At 39.4% G+C, this 19,976-nt stretch overlaps 1 protein-coding gene across 1 annotated transcript in view; it reads left to right on the plus strand.

Moving 5' to 3' along the window:
- The first annotated feature begins 14,720 nt into the window (after positions 1–14,720).
- The window catches only part of LOC140225805 (protein FAM151B-like), a 42,438-nt gene continuing 37,182 nt past the window's right edge, over positions 14,721–19,976 (plus strand). Inside the window, exon 1 of the mRNA XM_072305746.1 lies at positions 14,721–15,135. Within this exon, the coding sequence (XP_072161847.1) occupies positions 15,060–15,135 (76 nt within the window). The 5' untranslated portion in view covers positions 14,721–15,059. The remainder of the gene's footprint in view (positions 15,136–19,976) is intronic.

The raw sequence follows: 19,976 nt of genomic DNA on the forward strand, positions 1-19,976 counted from the left end.
TGTCATAAAATGGAAATTTCCGGGGAAGGATGCGGATATTCTCCCTCTAATTTTTCAGAAAATTCAATTCACAATCGGATTCAAAATTTCTGAAAAGTTCAAAAGAAAATATTCATATTTCTCGCCAAAAATGAAAATTTCCTCCAGTAGAGTGTATGATTGCAAGAAGAGTTGTAGAAAATTTTTCTTGAGATTTTCAGATAATTTGGATCTGATTGTGAATAAAATTCTATGAAAAGTTAGAGAGGAAAAATGTTTACAGATTTCCCTACAAATTCGTATCTTAACAAAGGAAATTTGGCAACGTCTGAGGGTTCGTACGGTGTTTTTCTTTAGCACAGAGGCGTTCGGTTCTCCCCTATTAATTTCGTACCTCTCTGAGAACTCCCCCGCGATGTACAGGTTACCAACTTTTCAGGTCTGACGTCATTCTGTCCCAGGTCATTGCAGTCGTGACGTCATTGTGGGGAGTTTTCGTGAAGGTTCAAGGAAAATTTTACGCACAATTTTACGCATGACATTAAAACTGTGTCATAGGGAAATTTGTATTTATCGTGCAAAATAAGCAGAATCGAATTGAAAATTTCAACCAGAAATAATAAAAAAATCAGCAAAAAGGTACGAATGTGAGATTTAAGAGGAATTTTTTTGTTGCTCTCCCGAAAAAATAATGATTTTCCTCAGTGTAACGAGATACAGCCAAGGGAATTTTTTCCTCGCGATAAAGATTCCTCTTATAGGCCCCGCAATGAGTAACTGCAACTGATGAATTCAGATCAAGGAATGCAAATTTATGCAGTGACAATAGAAAAGTGAAGTTTGAAAAAAAATGTGAAAAAAATAAAAAAAATCGACTAGGAAAAAGATATTTTAAAAAGTTTTTTTTCCCACTCTCAATAAAATTGTACCGCGCATTGATGAGAAAGGCTTAGTGCAATGAGTGTCGTTACCATATGATTTGCTTGGTGTATCGAGTATGTAACTGCGTTCTCGAGACGCAGAATCATTTTTTTGTACAGCGACGAAAAAGGCCGTTGAAATCTGATTGAGCAAAAGCAGTCGATGAACGTTTATTGCCTTAAACTCATGCATAAGGAACCGGCCGATGACAAAACATTTTGCACTCAAATCACATCAAAACGTTGTCGATGTTTATCTTTAATTTTTGGAGCTACTCACGCATGCTCACATAAGTGTTAGACGTATTTCGGATGCTGCAATTAGGATTAGATTTATATTATCTTTGTTCATTACTGGAATGTATACGTCGCAGGCGAATAGTAAAATCAGGCATTTTGTCAAATGCCTAGGCAAATAGTAAAATATTCTAACTTAGATTGATATTCTGATTCTTTTCCTAATTTTAGACAAAATGATGAATTGCTCCTGTAGGAAAAAATTATCGGTAAAAATTTGCATCGCGCAATAGTATTTTAAACGATTTGCAGCTCCTGAACAAACACTCATCTTGAAATTTTAAGCATGTCATAAAATGCAGATGTTTTAGAATTTGAACATTAATAAATATGAGAACAAATTTAAGAGGTAGGAATAAAACAGTTTGTAGGTTTGATGAGTTATTTTTCCATAAATATCGAAAACTCGCGAGCTAATCGCCATAAATTCACACAATTGTGCAAACCGTCAAAACTTAACTATGTGCCTAGGCATTTGACAAAATGTCTGATTCCACTATTTGCCTGCGACATACATACCTGAGATTAAACCAATACCACCTACCCATACCTTTCACCGCCAAAAAATAAGCTAGGAGGTTAGGTATCCTCGGTAAAGAGTAACGGCTATTCTTCCAATGTTAAGATGAAAGTAATTTTTTTGGAAATACTCGTTCTGTGCAGAGGTAAGTGTTTATTGCAGTAGTTAATTGTCATAAATGAGAGTATCGTAGGAAATTTAAGTAAATCAAGCATCCAAATCATAATTAAAGTCAGACTTTCTCACATGGGCCAGCTTCCAGTTAAGTGAAGTTTTGTTTTTCTTTTACGTAATTTTAATGATTTTAAGTCCTTCATTTTCATGCACGCGTTTGAATTTGAAGTTGTGGTGAAACTTTTGCACGTAATTTTCATTACGATAATTCATTCGTTTCAGCCGTCCCCATAAGATGCCATGTATTTTGTTCTTTACCACCGATTCCTAACCTCCTTCTGCGCTGGAAGGTATGGGTAGGTGGTATTGATTAAACGCGAGTTGAGTTGACTGATCACGCATTCATCGATGATCACCGTACCTCCAGAATCGCTGATCTGGAAGGTTTGAATTCTTACACCTTATTGGAGTTCGATGTGATTATATCGGTGATTTTTCTCGTTTAATGAATGGGCGCAGGGCGCAAGGGGTAGTGCGAATGTTATGAAGATTTTTTGAGCGGACGTATGTCTCCTATATTTTGGCCGCATCCCAGTCAATTTTTCCGCGCTTTTCTTTCCAAAAGCCAATCAGACATTGGTTCCAATGTATTCCTCCGTATAACAACATCTTTGATATCGACTAATCAATTTGTGCTCTTTGAGGGGATTGTGCAGAAGTGAAAAAACTACTGCGCGCAAGTATTCGTGCTTCCAAGTCGCTCGTATTGTCATCACGGTTATTGAAGGCGAACCATTGCGCATGGCTTGATGCACATCTTTTAAGGGAGTTTTATCTTGTGAGATTTCCCGACTGCGATGCGTTTTTTGTGTAAAATAAAGTTTCAAATTAAAAATGAGCCGGAAGAATGAGAAATTATCCTTATATTTTTTGCTAAACAGTGCAACGTTGTAGATATCATCAACTTTTTGACAATATTTGGAAGGCTGTTGGAGCTGCATCCTTGCAGCGATGTTGTGAGACCATATTTGGGATTCCAGGACAGAAAGCCGCGAACGGACGAATATTTAATCATCGCCGAGATAAAAATCGGCGAATTTTTAGATCGATTCGTCATTGATTAGTGTGAGCGAAGAAAGTGAAATTTTCTGCCCACCATAATCTGACTTATATCATTTATCTGCAGCCAAAGACCCACATAGCTCGGTGTCAGTGATAACATTTTTGACATAATTCTAACAGAGAAAACAACAGAAGACTTAATTTATCCCCATTTCTCTTTTTAGTCAGCTTGGATGTAAATTATGAAATCAACATCTTTGATGGGAAATGGTATGGAAATATGTGAATTGTTGAAAATAAAACAAATAATCTTAGTAACGTACGAATCATAAAAGAACGATAGTGGTTTCTATTTGCTTGTCTATAAGGAATCCTTGGAAAAGGTAGTTCTACAGTAGCCAAGTGGAAGGTTCCTGGTTACATCTCCTGCATCATAGCCTGCAATCTGCTGCTAGCTACTAGAATTCGTCGGGAGAATCATGAGGAAAGATGTATCCAAATTAGCCTAACTTCACACGTTGGCTAACTTCTCATGTTTCAATTTTAAACAAAAAAAGTAGGGAACATGTTGCCATGAAATTGTGTGAGTTTATTCCTAATAATCTTTTAAAAATTTGCGGAAATTTTCGAGGCAATATGTTAGGTACTCTGTTCCATTTTTGGTATTAAAATAAAATGGGAACCGAAATTGAGCAACGTAAAATCCAGTACTTTTGGTCAAATCTAAAAGTGGCCCGACAGTCAAGTAATCATCACCATTCTTCTTTTTAAAAAGTGCATTTGAATTCACACCTGACTCATTTGCTCACTACAGTTTCAAGTTATTGCTTATTTAATATTCAGATAACTGAGCTAATATAGAATCTATAGAAAAACACTTTCAGATTAATTTGTATATGGCAATAATTTTTTCTTCAATTTCCTGTTTTTGAAATTAAGGTCGGAAAAATTATTGTTGAAACGTTTACTTAAATAGGCTACGTGATGCTGTTGAGAAAAATTTACAAGTGCATCAATACAATATCGTGTTTAAGATTTATAATTAATCATTAAAGCCAACCTAGTAATACCTCAGGCTGCTTTCGCTGCACGCGAAGAATAATTGAAAAGAGACAAATTGGAGCATTAGTCATACAGTTTGCCCTTATCTTTCTGCAGTGTGCAAAATACTACCTACCTGTGGCTTATCATATGCGATATTGCTTATTATGTGGCACTAGTTTGATTTTTATTTGACCCTCAACCCTGAGCCGTATGAAATAGATACAGTTTTGGCGTGACGCAGTTTATAATATTTCCCCTCTCAGTTTCGCACGAGAGTTCCTCACAGAGTAGACAGCATTTTTGTCACGTTGAAGTCTCAAAGCTATATCGATATTTCCTATGGTTATGGAGCATAACATATGTAATTCCAACTTCGGTATGCGGGTCTATTGCCACGGGCCAATGTATTAATGAAAAGTGAAAGAAAATTTAATGCATACGGCTTATAAAGTGATCAAGCATGGGTGGGGATTCAGTTCGGTAACAATGAAGATTTGCCGGAAGGACATGTTTGATTCACAATGACTGCTATAGGAACGGGAGGGTAGGAAGGAGCTAGGAAGCTAGGAGGTTTAGACGCGGTTCTAAGCCAAGGGCAGGCAGGAATGGAGTGCAATAATAATTACACTCCACGGGAGTTTTTGCTCCTTGAGATATGACATTCGTATTTTTGCGAAAATAAAACATTATTGAAAAGGTTGGGCGATAACTTCTATTGTTCGGCTCAACATATAGTTCAGCACGGTCATCTTGTTGCCGATTTGTTCTTGTTAAGAATATGTTAATAACGGAGAATTTTGAAATGATCTTATACGACAAACACACAGAATTCATTCTATTTCATATTCTTCCATCTCTTTTCAAAAAAAAAAAAACCCCCTCTTCTTAAGACCAATCAGGCAATCGGGTACCAGCTGAATTTTGACGTTATAATCAGTGCATGAATACATAGAATAAATCGACGGTGAAACTACCAAACCACGTATCTCGTTTGCGGTGTTTAAAAATCTACGCTCGCATTTTATTTTTTTGAAGTAGACAAAATCAATATCATTCCTTGAAATTTTCACAGAATTTTCTTCGCACGAAGAGGAAAATTCACAGAAATTTTCAAGACTGGACGTTAAGTAGTTTTTCATTTAAAAAATAAAGTATGACAGGAAGTCTGCGACGTCGCAAACCGAGATACGTGGTTTGGTAGTTTCACCGTCGAAATGGGATTTTAGCCACCGCGATGACCACATCGCATGTCGCTATGACCGATTGTTATAAGCGATGTCGTGTTATCCAATTTCCACTGAAAATTTGTTTCAGTGGTATTCTTTCACCTTCTTGCAAATAATTTTTAAAGTATTGAATTATATATTAGATCTTATTATGAAAGTTTTTTTAAAACACTGGAAAAAAACACATTGGATCTAGAGTCCAGACTCTTGAAAACATTGACAAGAAAAACGACTCTTGATTCAATAAGATTTAAGCTTAAATTAAAGGGAAATCCGCTCAAATTAAGAGGCTTGGTTCTTGATTTAAGCTTAAATCTGATTGAATCCAGAGTATTTTTTCTCGTCGATGTTTTCAAGAGTCTGGACTCTAGATCCAAAGTGTTTTTTTTCCAGTGAACCCTTTTTACATTAATGTTACTTCTTGTGATGTATCATATGAAAATATGTATCAAAAAGTTTTTTTTAAATTTTTTTTTAATTTTTTTTTTAATTTGTATAGTTGAACAGTATTTCAAGAGCTAGTACTTTTAAATTTTAATTTTTTTCTTCTAAAAAGTTTTCCAAATTCTTTGCTACCGGTTACCCTGCAAAATATCGACATTTTGAGGGAATTTTTGGTCCCCAAGAAAAGGCGTTTCCATAACGGCGCAAATCCATCCGAAGCGTTATCTGCGAAATCGTGAAGTGTGCAATTGTGCGTGTAGTGGGAGCCGGAGGCACCGGCCAAAGTAAACAGGGCCGTTGTTGCATTCTCCTTTGATTTATTCCACCGTTTAATTCCCCGTCAAAACTCGCCGGGGACCCGTAAATAAACAGCGGCAGGGCCGAACAATCAATGAGCGTTGATCGGGGGGTTGATTGTGCGAGGGGGCGGCCCCTGCAATTACTCCGACTGACGGATAGACAAAAAGGGGCGGAGGTCGGTCAATCGACACTTCCCATGCGCGGGGGCGCGGAGCGGTCAAGATTGAGGTGACTCTAATTTGCTAATCGTGATCATGGACCCTCCCCCTCGCCCGGACAATAGGGAGTGCGTAAATCTTTGGGTCACGGTGATTTTTCACCGCGGACTGTGCTTTATCTCGTCTGATCACGTTCGGTGGCAGATGCGCCGCCCGCCGCCTTTTGCCCGAAATCAGGGGAAATGTACACAATTCAGGGTAAGCCAGGACTCGGTAGCGCACTCAGTACTCAAAGTTCAATTACATTTTCGGAGGTTTGGTCGATATATTTTTAAAAATGGACCACTAGACAAGGTACGAATTTCAGCATTCTGATACATGTTTCTGAGCCAAAATTTCACATAAAACACGATGCGCACAACAAAAATTACCGAAATCAACTCCTTACGAAGATATTTAATGATTCTTGATGCGTGAATTCAAACCACCCGCTCATGAAAACTCAATGCTCTTCGTGATTCACATTGCGCGCTAAACGTTATCATGACAGTCTATGCGATGTAAAAATCTGGCAACCTCAATCTTGACGCTTTGGCTCATCTATGGCATTTTGCTTATAGTTTAAAGAACACATAGTGGGAAATGAACATTGCTCGATTGAGAAGCTTGCTGAAACCATTGTTGTGCGCGATTTGACCCACGTGGAGCTTTGAGTTTCTTGTGAGCGGGCAGTTCAAATTCCTCGTAACCGCTGTGAAATAAAAACGTTAATATCTTCGTTAGGAGTTGGTTTCAGTAATAATCGTTGCGCGAATCGTGCTCTACGTAAAATTTTGGTTAAGAAACATGTATCAGAATGCTTAAATTCGTACCTTGTCTAGTGATCCATTGAGGAGTAAGATTCGGTTCCGAAGCGCTGATGGTGCCCAAAATCCCAGCGTGATATGAGTGTCAAGTGAATTCGGACCGCGTTTAGTAAAAAGGAACCAAGTGACATCAGCTATTGCTAAATTTCACGGGGCATTTTAATTTCAAAACGAACAACAAGAGAACGTTTGTCCGGATTCCTTTGAACATTTTAAGGAATTTGCTTCCTACTATGCATCCCCTGTCAACACTACTGGCAAAAATTCACGGAACTTGGCGCGAAAGTTAAGTTTCGTAAACCTGTCTCCGTGTGGACAATGCCTTCCATTAATAAGAAATGAACGAAAAAATTATGAAAGAACAATCATACGAGTAAATGGGGTTCAATAATTTTAACTTCCACCGCCGCGCACGTGCTGATCGCACTTCGTTTGGCGCAATGCGTGAAGTATTCCTACACTCTTGTAGGCGCTATGCCTTTCACGCCGACCGCTGCTGAACGCACTGTGTTTGACGCAATGCGTGAAGTATTCATACAGTCTTGCAGGCGCTATGCGTTACACGGCAACCGCTGCTGACCGCACTGTATTTGATGCTATGCGTGAGGTATATTCATGCAGTCTGAAATTTGCACAAAAATCCGCACATCCGTTTTCATGTAAAACATTAAATTGCTAAATTAAATTTGGAAATAGCTGATGCGTGGTTTGGTTCCTTCCTGCTTAACACAGTCCAATCAGCACTATAAAAGCGTATGACACTCCGTAAAAAGAGTAGAATTCCGCTACGTAGTTGAGCAAGTCACTCTGTAAGGAGCATGGATTCTGCTCCTTATTCATACACACTTGGGGGTTTTCAGGTGGTCTATGAACTCCGGCACAAAATTTCAATTCAAAATTTTTAACAGTGTAGGATATGACTCATTTGGGGCCGTATTAATAATCGTCATTGCTCGAATCAAATCTCACGGAGTGATACAACTATTCGCGCTCTCCAGTATGTTTGTTGCCCACGCGGCAAAATTGAAGGCTAACAATGCCACAATTGGTTTGGAAAGACGTTCATGGGTTTAATCGATGCTTATAGCAATACAACTGAGTATTTTTCGAAAATGTTGATTCGCCCTCTAGTGTATGTTTGTTGTTTATACACGGCCAGGGCAAAATTAGCACTCGGGGGCCCGGGGTGCTGGCCATTAGGGCCCTTAAATCCTAAAATTGAAGGGCCCTACGACAATCAAAATTCCAGTCTTAAGGCCTCCCTAAATCCGTTTTTTTTTACTCCAAACACCACTAGAGGATTTAGAATGCAACAAAAACTGCCCAAGGGGGCCCGAGGTCCCGACGTACCTGCTGCAGCACCCTACCACCCCGGCTAATCCGATCCTGCACTGGGAAAAAAACACATTGGATCTAGAGTCCAGACTTTTAAAAACATCGACAAAAAAAATACTCTTGATTCAATCAGATTTAAGCGTAAATCAAGAACCAAGCCTCTTAATTTGAGCGAATTTCTTTTTGATTTAAGCTTAAATCTGATTGAATCAAGAGTCCTTTTTCTTGTCAATGTTTTCAAGAGTCTGGACTCTAGATCCAATGTGTTTTTTCCCCCAGTGTGTATATACGGTGAAATCGAGGGTAGACCTTAAGTACACGATATATGCCTGTGAATTTACGAATTCTACATTGGATTCAATAAAATTTATAGGGGGAGAACCTTTATTGTTATCCATTTTAGAGTTTTTGCTGTAATGGCGCCTGGTGTAATCGCTCCTTACACTGGAAAAAAAAAAAAAAAAAAAAAAAAAAAAAAAAAAAAAAACCACACACACATTGGATCTAGAGTCCAGACTCTCAAAAACATCGAAAAGAAAAAATACTCTTGTTTCAATCAGATTTAAGCTTACATCAAGAACTCAGCCTCTTAATTTGAGCGGATTTCCTTTTTATTTAAGCTTAAATCTGATTGAATCAAGAGTCCTTTTCCTTGTCAATGTTTTCAAGAGTCTGGACTCTAGATCAAATGTGTTTTTTTTTTCCGGTGCGAGTGTACAACTGGAAGATAAATACGTTGAAACGTAACTTCAAAATTATACTTAATAATATTATGATTCCCACTATTAGAAACCGTATTCATCATAAAATGGTCGCTGTATTAATATGTATTTCCTCTTCGTTTTAGAAAACTTTCACGTAGAAAAAAAAATAATCCATCTACTGTCAAGATGTGGAAAGGATACCCTAACATCCTCTATGTTTCATGGTCAGCACAATGAAAGTGGCAAAGAGTTCTTTTCACAGCAAGAGCTGCAAGGAAAAGATATGTACGGTGCGGTGTTAAAAACGCCTTGTCTCGCGATAGCATATAACAGGGATGTCGGCATAATTGCCTGCACGCTCATTTGAAGGCAACTGATGTGCGATCAATGGAGAGACACGGTTACTGTGTAGAGAATGCCAACGGCGGTAGGGAAGACGGCAGCAAAGCGCACACTTTATAATGATGGAGTAAGAAGGATAAAAGTATAATACCTACAGATATAATGTTATTGTATGTTTAATCTTCATATTTGAAAGAGAAGAGAAAAGTTAAGATAAGGCGGATGGACTAATCGTCACTGAACTGAAATTTTTAACACAGGCACTGCAAAATTTAATTGATTTTTAGGTGACAACGAAATTTTTGAGATTAGTATACTTTAACGGATTTGTAGTACTCTTCATTGAAAAGAGGGCTTGAGCATCATTTTTTAAAGAAAAAGAAAAAGAAGAAAGAAAAACCCGTGAGTTCATGCTCCTTAAACCTATTGACAGACGTAAAAAGTTTCTCTGCGAAATGTTTCGGGAAATATGAGTATAAGTAAAAATTCGTGTTGAAAATTCTCAATCTTATCAGAGGTAATTATCTAATCAAGAAAGGCACAATTTTTCCTGAAAGTAGGGAGTTATTGCTTTTAATATTTTCATTGGTTATTCAAAGAAAGCTATAAACTAAGCGATAATGTAACAAGGTGGAGAAATGGTGCTGGGTCCACACCATTTTGCGGGGAAACAAAGCCAAAAAATTCCAAAAATTAAAATTAGAGTCAAAATTAAACTTTTGAATTTTAATGCGTACCAGTACGAAACTGAGGGGGGAGAGTGCTCAGCTCAGGCAGTTTGCATTGGATTATTAAAGTTCTAAGCAATATTTTTAGTTCCGTAAGTCGGTTGGGGGGAAACGATATTTCCAAACTTAATTCACAAATAGGTTTGGACCTACTGCAGAAGCATATACATGGTAAAGCTACCACACCACGTTCTCATTTGCGGCGTTTAAAAATCTCCGCTCACATTTTATTTTTTTGAAAGGAACCAAATCAAGTCTCCTTGCAGTGCTCACGGAGTTTTCATCGCCCAGAGAAGAAAAATCACAGAAGTTTTCAAGAATTGACGTTGAGTAGTATATCATTTAAAAAATGAAGCATGACAGGAAGTCTGCGACGTCGCAAACCGAGATACGTGGTTTGGTAGTTTCACCGTCGATATACATGGTAAAGCTACCACACCACGTTCTCATTTGCGGCGTTTAAAAATCTCCGCTCCCATTTTATTTTTTTTGAAAGGGAACAAATCAAGTCCTTGCAGTGCTCACTGAGTTTTCATCGCCCAGAGAAGAAAAAATCACGGAAGTTTTTAAGAATTGACGTTGAGTAGTATATCATTTAAAAAATGAAGCATGACAGGAAGTCTGCAACGTCGCAAACTGAGATACGTCGTCTGGTAGTTGCATCGTCAACATGCACTGATCCCCCGCTAAAATTCCTCAGCCAAAAAGTTTTAATAGTGTATAGTATCATTAATTTATGCACAATTTGGAAATGAAGATCACGATTTTGAAACATCCGACACTCTACTAAAACTAAAACCAAGAAAGTGGGCCAGTAAATGTATTGCTTATGCAGTTTCCGTAAACATTACACCTCGTGTAATTGGCCGCCAATATTATTGTCGCGCATAATTTGCCGCACAGCGAGCGGTAAGTCTTGGCATTGAAAGCACGCTCAATTCACACTTCAACGTCAAGTGGCCGTCGCCCGAACGTATATATAGACCATGTTGACGTCAAATCCTACCGCGCTCAATCAGCGCGCAGCGAGCGGGAAATCCCATCCCAGGCGCGGGGAATTCAAAACGACGCGAGGGGGCAGGGCCCCCATAGTCAATATCAATATCGCAAAATTGACGTAGAGTCTCAGGAGAAATATGTTTTCCAAGGTAGTTATCCGAATTTGCCACCTACGAAGCCCTAGAAAAATTTCATGATGTCACACAGAGGGTCTGTACTTTTGTAAATTTTCCAGGTAGTCCATTACCTAGGTGTACATTTTTTCTCTAAGCCTCTGCACCAATTCAGCGATATTGAATTTTAGGGGGGGGGGAGGGGGGGGGCTGATTCTTACTTCTGGGAGTTGATATTTCGAAAAAGAGTGGTCTGATTTTGGATTTGTTGGTTTCAACTTGGGGGACATTTTCTGTAATTTCTAAATTTAATACAATTGTTTCAAAACTTTAACAGGGACCCCAACTTTTACGATTACGATCCCTTTTTCATCCCCCGAGGGTGACCGGGAGGCTTCAGGGCAACAAAATTTGGATTCCTTAGGGTCAATTCTCTCTTTGACCCTGTAGTCTCCCGTTTCCAATTTCTTCCGACCTAGGGTAACAGAGACAAAAGTCTGCAGGCCGGTTACTGAAATCGATAGACAAAGCTATAGACAAAAGGGATAGGTATGAAGGGATCCTATTGGTGGAAGCGGATGATTGCAATGGACAAATGAATTAGGTAATAGCCTTAGCAACCATTGAGAGACCCTATAGTTAGTATATCGTTTTCTTCCTTAGTCTATAGGAACCACCCGTTTCAAAAAATAGGATCTTTCCATAATACCTATATGTCTTCTTTGTCTGTCGCTTTGTCTAGCAATTTCAATAATCGGTCTGCTGGTACGTGTTGTCTGAAACACCCTGTATCTTCCAATAGGTTTTACTAGTGAAGATTATCTTTATGCCGCAGAGTCTGGATAAAGGGTGAAGAAATAGATTTAACAGAAAGGAGGTCAGAGACTCATCAATTTTGACTATAAATGTGAAAGTCAGTAGCAACCTTGATGAATCAGTCTTTTCTGCCTGTCTCTCGTCAGATCAACTCATCTGTTATCCCTCTCTGACGATAAAGGCCTGGGCTAAACGGACCCAAGGCAAGTTTATTCCATCCTGTTATCAACCCATGAGGGATACGCATGAATCTGCCACACCTGAGACAGGAAATCAACCATTTATACGGTATGATTGGTGTAGGAAAATCAAACCGAAGTTGGCCAGCCCTTGGTAGACACCACTCATTACTTTAGACTCTGAATGTGACTGAGATCTTCTTCAGTCTTCTTTCTAGGCAAAAAGTATTCAATCTTTCAGCTGTGAAACTTCTCTTTCAGATGAATCCGATTATAAAGAAACTGGTGAGACGCAGATATTAAAAGATATTTGGAGTACTTACGTACACTGCAACATGACAAGTGAATGCCATGTGATGTATAAACAATATATTGATAAATGAGGTTCGAAGCTTCCTGAAATTTGATAGCCTCAATAATATCGAATGGTACAGTGCTAGCGAAACCAGTGAGGAGGAAAAAATAAACAATTAGAGAGAACTTACAGATACTCTGGGAGCACACCTTGAGGCAGGGGAACACCGCATTGAATATTCCTTGAAGGGATGTGATTAAGATAGACAAATAAAAACTACTTCGCACTTGCACAGAAAATCAAGAACCTCGAGCACCTTTATGTACATTAATAATTCAAATCCAAATGATTTATTTTTCACAACACTCACGAGAAAATGAAGCACCACGTTTGTTTACACTTTCTTATCATAGGAAGTGATGTTGTTGTTGTAAAATAATGCAAATGTAAACAGGTTGAAACCTCCACTCCCATTGGTTCCCGCCAATTTCGCTCAGTTGACGCGCCAATATACAAATTGACGCGCCATTTTTCAAATAAGCGGGGAGTACTCGGGTTGCGCGCTTCTTAAAAATCAGAAGCGTACCACTTACCAGGTTTTTTTCTTCATGGTTTTGGATCGCACGAAGTCAAGGACGCGGCATTAAATGGGGAATTGACCCCAGGGAAGCCGAATTGCACGGTCTTGAAACCCCTCAACCCCCATTGGAGGTCAAGGGGGGGGGGGGGGGGAGCGCCATGGTCCTGAAGGTCGCGTTCCCCGACTGTATTGTGATTCAACTGCATTAAAGGAGGAGTATCGTTTTGGGCCTTTTCCGGCCCCACCTGGATTTTGCTGAATGTTTCATATTTCAAAGTACTACTCCTAGGTAGACTTTATGCCGGATATTTTACCGAACGGAGCCCATGCAAAGGTGCAACAACGCCTCAAACCCAGAATCTTGGCATCGAAAAATAGTTATTTCCGTCGACTTTTTCGACTGTTATCACTCTTTCAGCAGATGATTTCTGTGTATTTTTTTGCGTACTTTTCGTTTCTGGCCTTTTTAAAGGCCTCCGATGAATTTTAAGGGGCCTTATGGCCCATTGTTGCCATTTTGGGCCCATTTTTAGGAGTTCTTTCAATTTTACACACGCAGAAATCCTTTCAAACTCAATACCGTGTACGTTTTTGAAAAGATGCAAAAAATGAATAAACAATGTTCAATAAAAATTTTTTCCACGTTGCCATATTTTAGATAAAAATCGCCCCAAAGAGCCAAAAATGGCAAAAATTCGATAAATTGCCACGCTTATAAGGTTCAAGAAAGTGGGGTACAACTTTTATATTGACGTACGTAACAGCTCTTACCTATATATACAACAAATCAAAAAATTATAGTTGTACCTGGATTCCCACGATGTGAAAATTGACCGAGATGTCGATTTTAGCGCCCTTTTTTTACTTGAAGGTAGCCCTTTTGAATGTTTTTCGACCTAAGTCACCCTCTATGCGTGTGATCTATATGTATTTTTCTACGTACTTTACATATCTGGTCATAAAAATGGCTTCCTGTGAATTTTTAAAAGGCCTAACGGTCCATTGTTGCTAATTTCCACCAATTTTTAGGGCTTTTTTCAAGTTTACGTGTATGAAACTTATTTTAATCTAAAAACCGTGTACATTTTCGGAAAGAACGTAAAACTATACATAAAAATGTGATTTGTAACTTTTCCGTGCGTTGCCAAATTTCCGGAAAAATCGTCCTGAAGCGCCAAAAATGCAAAAAATCGGATTAATCATCTCATGATACAGAGAGAATCAGGAGTCAGTACAGTAACACTGTAGTACAATAATGACAGTAGTTCGGCAGGACATTATCCTCATCCCCAGATATCTCAGCCTAAAATACGATCTTAGTTGATTTAACCAAAAAGGTCGATCAAACCAGTCCTTCCTGTTTATCCGATCGAAAAAAAGTACCCATAAACACGGAAATTTTAAACCGCGTGTAAGTTCAATTACCTCTCACGTATGGCACAAAGAGGGGGAGAGAGGGTGTTAAGGTAGACGCTACGGAGCAGCGTCTTCCTACGCAGCTTAACGAGCGGAGATTCCCGGCGCGAGCGGAAGCGGGGTGCAGGGGGTGGGGGCGAGGGGTACCCGTTCCCGCCGTTGACCAGTCCGGGGGCCCTCCGGGGGGGGGGGGGTGTCCCTCCTCCACCCGTGGCCGGGGCCTGGTCAGGTGTGCGCGGTGTCGCTGCGTGCTACCTGCGCCTCCTCCTACCCGGCTCGACCGCGAAGCCTCCGACACCGGCCGGGCCGGGAGTTGCCAGGGAAGCCGGTAGACAACAGTTGGAAATGTTGTCTTGGCCACGCAACATCTCGCGTCTTAACCTCGTTCCGTCGTCGCCGTGCTCCTGACCGACTCGCGAGTCCACCCCGCGTCCTACCGGTCTCCTGCTCTCCTTTCACTTCGCTCACTTTTCTCTCCGATTATCGCTACGTCTTTCGCGGTTCTCGATTCGCACCCACCCTCTGAATTCTGAAATGACTTGTGTCCTGTGACGTGAATCTTGACCCTTTGTAGCCGTGCACGATACTGTCTGAAAGTGTGTGTGTTTTTTTATGAGCAAACATGGATCTGGCTCAGTTTTTAGTGGTGTGCATACTCAGCTTCAGCGGTCTGTCTCTGCGGTCGACCGTTCATGCCAGTAAGTTTTGGAATAAATTTCTTTTAACTCACATTTCTTTCAAAACGTTGTCGGTTCGACACCCAAGTAGCACGGATTGCAATAAATATTATTACATGGTGAAATTATTGCTATATGTTGTGTAGAACGCCTATCTGGTAATTGAAGGGACACCTCCTGTTGAAACTAAGAACTTTTTGGGTAAAAGGACGTATGCAATGCTGCTAAGATTGTGCAATTTTTTATAGCGTTTGCGGCAGATGAAATTTATTCAAAGTCGACACACTTCCTTTGAATAGTGAGGAACAACTCGGAGCAGATTCAGAGAAAAATACATTGCAGAACTGTCGGATGAGTTACTTGCATCTAGAGGACTAAGTTGCACAATCCTAGCAGCATTGGAGGTCTTATACGCCTTGTTACCGAATAATGCCTTAATTTATCGCAATATAATCAGAACAAGTTGCAATTTGCCTTTGCATTGCGCGAACTGCCTGTCTTTTTAATAAATTAAGCTCATCTTATCGTTCGTTTAAAATCGACATATACTGACATTTCACAATTTTATGGTAAAAAATTGTAATTTAACTGCCTTTGATTGCAGTTTTATTTCAATATTTCCATTGCACTGCGCTATGTGGGTCTGATGTCATCGCTATGTGAGTCTGATGTCATCCTAATGGATGACATCAGACTGGTCAAACTGACTCTTTTTCTCAAGACAAATCAGCTTGTTACCTGCCAATCTTTCTGACTTCACATTGATATCAAACCGATGAGGACCCAGACGTTAGATTGACAGCGACTGTAGTTCATATTGATGTTGGATGGACATTAATACTGATGTCATAGTAGTGTCGGTCTGAATTACTCTTAATATGAGCATGAAATGAAAAGAAATTAATTTTGATTTTGAAATGTTGATGACTTCACTGTAGCTTTGAGCACGTACCTTTTCACTGGGATTAAGTGGAAAACATGCCAATGATTAGTTATGAATGAGGGAGAGCCTGGAGTTTTTGTTTGCGCTGCAGCGAAGTTATTCGTTGGCTCCAGTCTAAAGTGCCGAAAACATTTATGGAAAACCAAAGGCTTTTAAAGCACCGACACTCTACAGTCAGTTTGTGCTTTATATAAACCAATGAAATGTCCATTGGAATCCACTACGCGCCAAAAATCCATCAAACTGGAAATCATGTTTCTTATTACCCTATGAATACTGTCGTAAAATTTTTATGAAAATACGAACACAATAATGAATGTAAGACCACTTTTCAGTTAGCACCAGGAATGCGTTTGCCTCGCAAGATTTACTGACAAAAAATATTGCGATCGTCGTGACTTTTTCCTCTTCTTTATTCAAGGGTTCAAAATTTTTGAAATGATATCCCAATTTCTTCCTGATTGCTCCTACAAAATGCAACCGATGGAAAAATTAAAAGTTATCAAATCCAAAACGTCAAAAAAAAGATGACTGTCTGCGTTGCAACTGATCGAAGATAATTCCGTGGTTCAGAGTCATTAAACCGAAAGTAATCATATTTTTTACTTTTTTTTATCCCCAGCCATGAAAAAAAACTAAAGAGAACTCATTACCTCGTCACTGTGTGAACCAGGGAAGAAGTAAAAAATTATGCCCAATATATGCACTCTACATACAAATGCAAATTCGTTGCTTGATTTCTCCGAACGTGTTGGTTACGATAGCGCCCCTAATCGTTGATATGCAATTTTAGAGTTGACTCTCGAACTTGCTGTCATAGTCCAGGCAAACAAGGAAAAGAGCCTGCAAAAATCCCGGGTAGCAATGTTTTCATCGATTCCTATGTAATTTTTGACGCTGAATCCGAATTTCAACTTTGCGCCATTAAATTCGGACCGGAAAGTTGCCAAATTTGGCAAAAATGGCCTAAAATCGGACTTTTTTCCGGATTATGGCCTGTAACTTGCCAAAAATTGATCTGACGATAAAATTAGTTATTTTCAGAAATAAAGCTCGTTAAATTTCCTATAAAAAAGTTCCTATACACTTTTTTGCTCAAGGCAAAATCAAGCGCGCTGGCGGGCTCCGAACTTTGTAAAATGTGCGAAAATTGCGCATACTGTAATGTGTTGGGTTATCCTTATTATTTACATCAATTCATTTCACTAAGTGTAAATTTTATCATCTTCACTTAATTTGTCCAGAAATTACTCGTCGGACGATTAAAACAGGAGACATCGGGCAAAAACCGCGAAAAACACAATTTTTGCTCATTTTTCAAAGTTCGGAGCCCGCCAGCGCGCTTGATTTTGCATTGAGCAAAAAAGTGTATAGGAACTTTTTTATAGGAAATTTAACGAGCTTTATTTCTGAAAATAACTAATTTTATCGTCAGATCAATTTTTAGCAAGTTACAGGTCATAATCCGGAAAAAAGGCCGATTTTAGGCCATTTTTGCCAAATTTGGCAACTTTCCGGTCCGAATTTAATGGTGCAAAGTTGAAATTCGGATTCAGCGTCAAAAATTACGTAGGAATCACTGAAAGCATAACTACCCGGGATTTTTGCAAAAACCGCAAAAAAACGCAATTTTCGTTCATTTTTCAAAGTTCGGTGCCCGCCAGCGCGCTTAATTTTGCCTTGAGCAAAAAAGTGTATAGAACTTTTTTATGGGAAATTTAACGAACTTTTTTTTTAAAACAACCAAATTGTCGTTAGATCAATTTTGGACGAGTCACAGGCCATAACCCGCAAATAACCAAATTTTCGCTCATTTTTCAAAGTTTGGAGCCCGCCAGCGCGCTTGATTTTGCCTTGAGCAAAAAAGTGTATAGGAACTTTTTTATAGGAAATTTAACGAGCTTTATTTCTGAAAATAACTAATTTTATCGTCAGATCAATTTTTGGCAAGTTACAGGCCATAATCCGGAAAAAAGTCCGATTTTAGGCCATTTTTGCCAAATTTGGCAACTTTCCGGTCCGAATTTAATGGCGCAAAGTTGAAATTCGGATTCAGCGTCAAAAATTACATAGGAATCGATGAAAACATTGCTACCCGGGATTTTTGCAGGCTATAGCCCTTTTCATGGCTTATTTGCCTGGACTATCATGTGGACTGTCGAGTTTGAAAAAAATATTTGGGAGTGTAAAGCGACGCTTTAATTCTGACTGTGTGTGTTTGGCTGTTTTCCTATGTAGCGTTCAAGATTTTATCAGTTATTTTACTGGATAAGTAATGAGTGCCACTTGCAAGTCGTATGAGAGTTTGCACTTCCACGAAATGAAAGTGATCATCAGAAGATACGTTGACTTTCGCATGCCTTGCTCTCGAAGATGTAAAGTTGCGAGTGTTATTCAGTTCTTCAGTAAAAATAAAAAATTAAAAATTAAGTGTACATCCCCATGAAATTTTTAGAATCATTAGATGAAATTGCGCTGCAAATCTGCAAAAAATTGTGAAATAAGAGCTTACAAGTTTTCTAGAAAATTCGTGTATACCTGGAGGAAATTTGGTAACACTCGCGTGTTCATACTGCGTCTTTCTTTCACGCTTCAGTATTAATAAGATCCGAGCATAGGACAATGATAGTGGCACCAACTGATGCAACTGTTCGTGCTCTATAGACATCCGTGTTGCGTGCTAAAGATTGAAGGCGCTCCGGTTATTCTGAACAATTAAGCAGTGCACGCACCGCGAAAATGGTGTGAAAATATCTTTTTTTTAGCTTTTTGCCGTAGTTTTTGTATGAGAATTTCACCCTGCCACATATTGATGGCACACAGACCACATAGGTTACGCGGCGCGCGCCACTTGCTGCTGTTTGCACTGCTAAATGGATTAGGGTAACGGAGCGCCTTCCATTTTTTCATATGCAACACGCGTGTCCATACAGTACGAATAGTTGTATCAATTGTCAACATCACTGAATGTGTTGTTTATATTGACTGAGATTTTAGCATAAGAAACCCAACCCCGTCTTACTCTACAAGAGTGTCGTTTAATAAATGAAAGGGGAAAATGTACCCATTGGAAAATTCAAATTTTTTGCAGTTTCTAGGTCACAAAACAAGTTTAATCGATCTTTTCTCTTTAATGGGGCACTATTTCCTTATGGTGTTACTCGGAAATTAACACTGTTCACTACGATCTAGCAATCAGTCGTGATACAGTGTTGGAACGTCTATACAAGACCACCCGCGCCAGGCTTTTTTCTCAGTTATTTTAGGTAGTTTGATGTTTGGGACGGGGGATTTAAATGGGGAATGGTTCCGAAGTCTTTCAGCCCCTCTTGGGATTCTAAAAAATTAATTGATTGCATTGATTTCATTTCTCTTGGCGCAGCTGCAGTAATTATTATTTAATAATTTAGATAGTGAAAAAACCTCTGGCAACTTTCGTCAGGATGAGTTCCACATTCTCTGAATGAAGGTGCTATATTCCGGTGCCCCGCCTCGCCACGGCGCGGCGCGCCACACCGATTGCGCACGCAGCCAATGAACTCGATTCGAGAAGAAAATGAAAGTGGGCAAGTTGTCAAAGCGACTAGTTCCGTCAAAATACTCCCAGTTCAAGGTCGGAACGGTGAGGAGAGCCTCTTCGTATCTTAAGCCACCGTCGTTCGTTGATTAGCGTCATGCGTAATTACACATCCTGTCAATCGTATCCGATTTGTCACGTAATGTTCACGGAGTGGATGATTTGCTCGAATTTTCTGATAGTAAATGAGCCTCGTTTTCTTCGGTGGAAAGAGTTAGGCCGCATCGAGCAAGAAAGAATATATATCGAGTCCTGTATAACACAAGTTCGGTGAATGAATTCAACCTGAATCAGTCATTAGTAAATTAGTACTTCATTGGTTGATTCTCAAAGACTCGTTGC

This window comes from Bemisia tabaci, unplaced genomic scaffold (genome assembly GCF_918797505.1).
Source record: "Bemisia tabaci unplaced genomic scaffold, PGI_BMITA_v3".
Lineage (NCBI taxonomy): Eukaryota > Metazoa > Arthropoda > Insecta > Hemiptera > Aleyrodidae > Bemisia > Bemisia tabaci.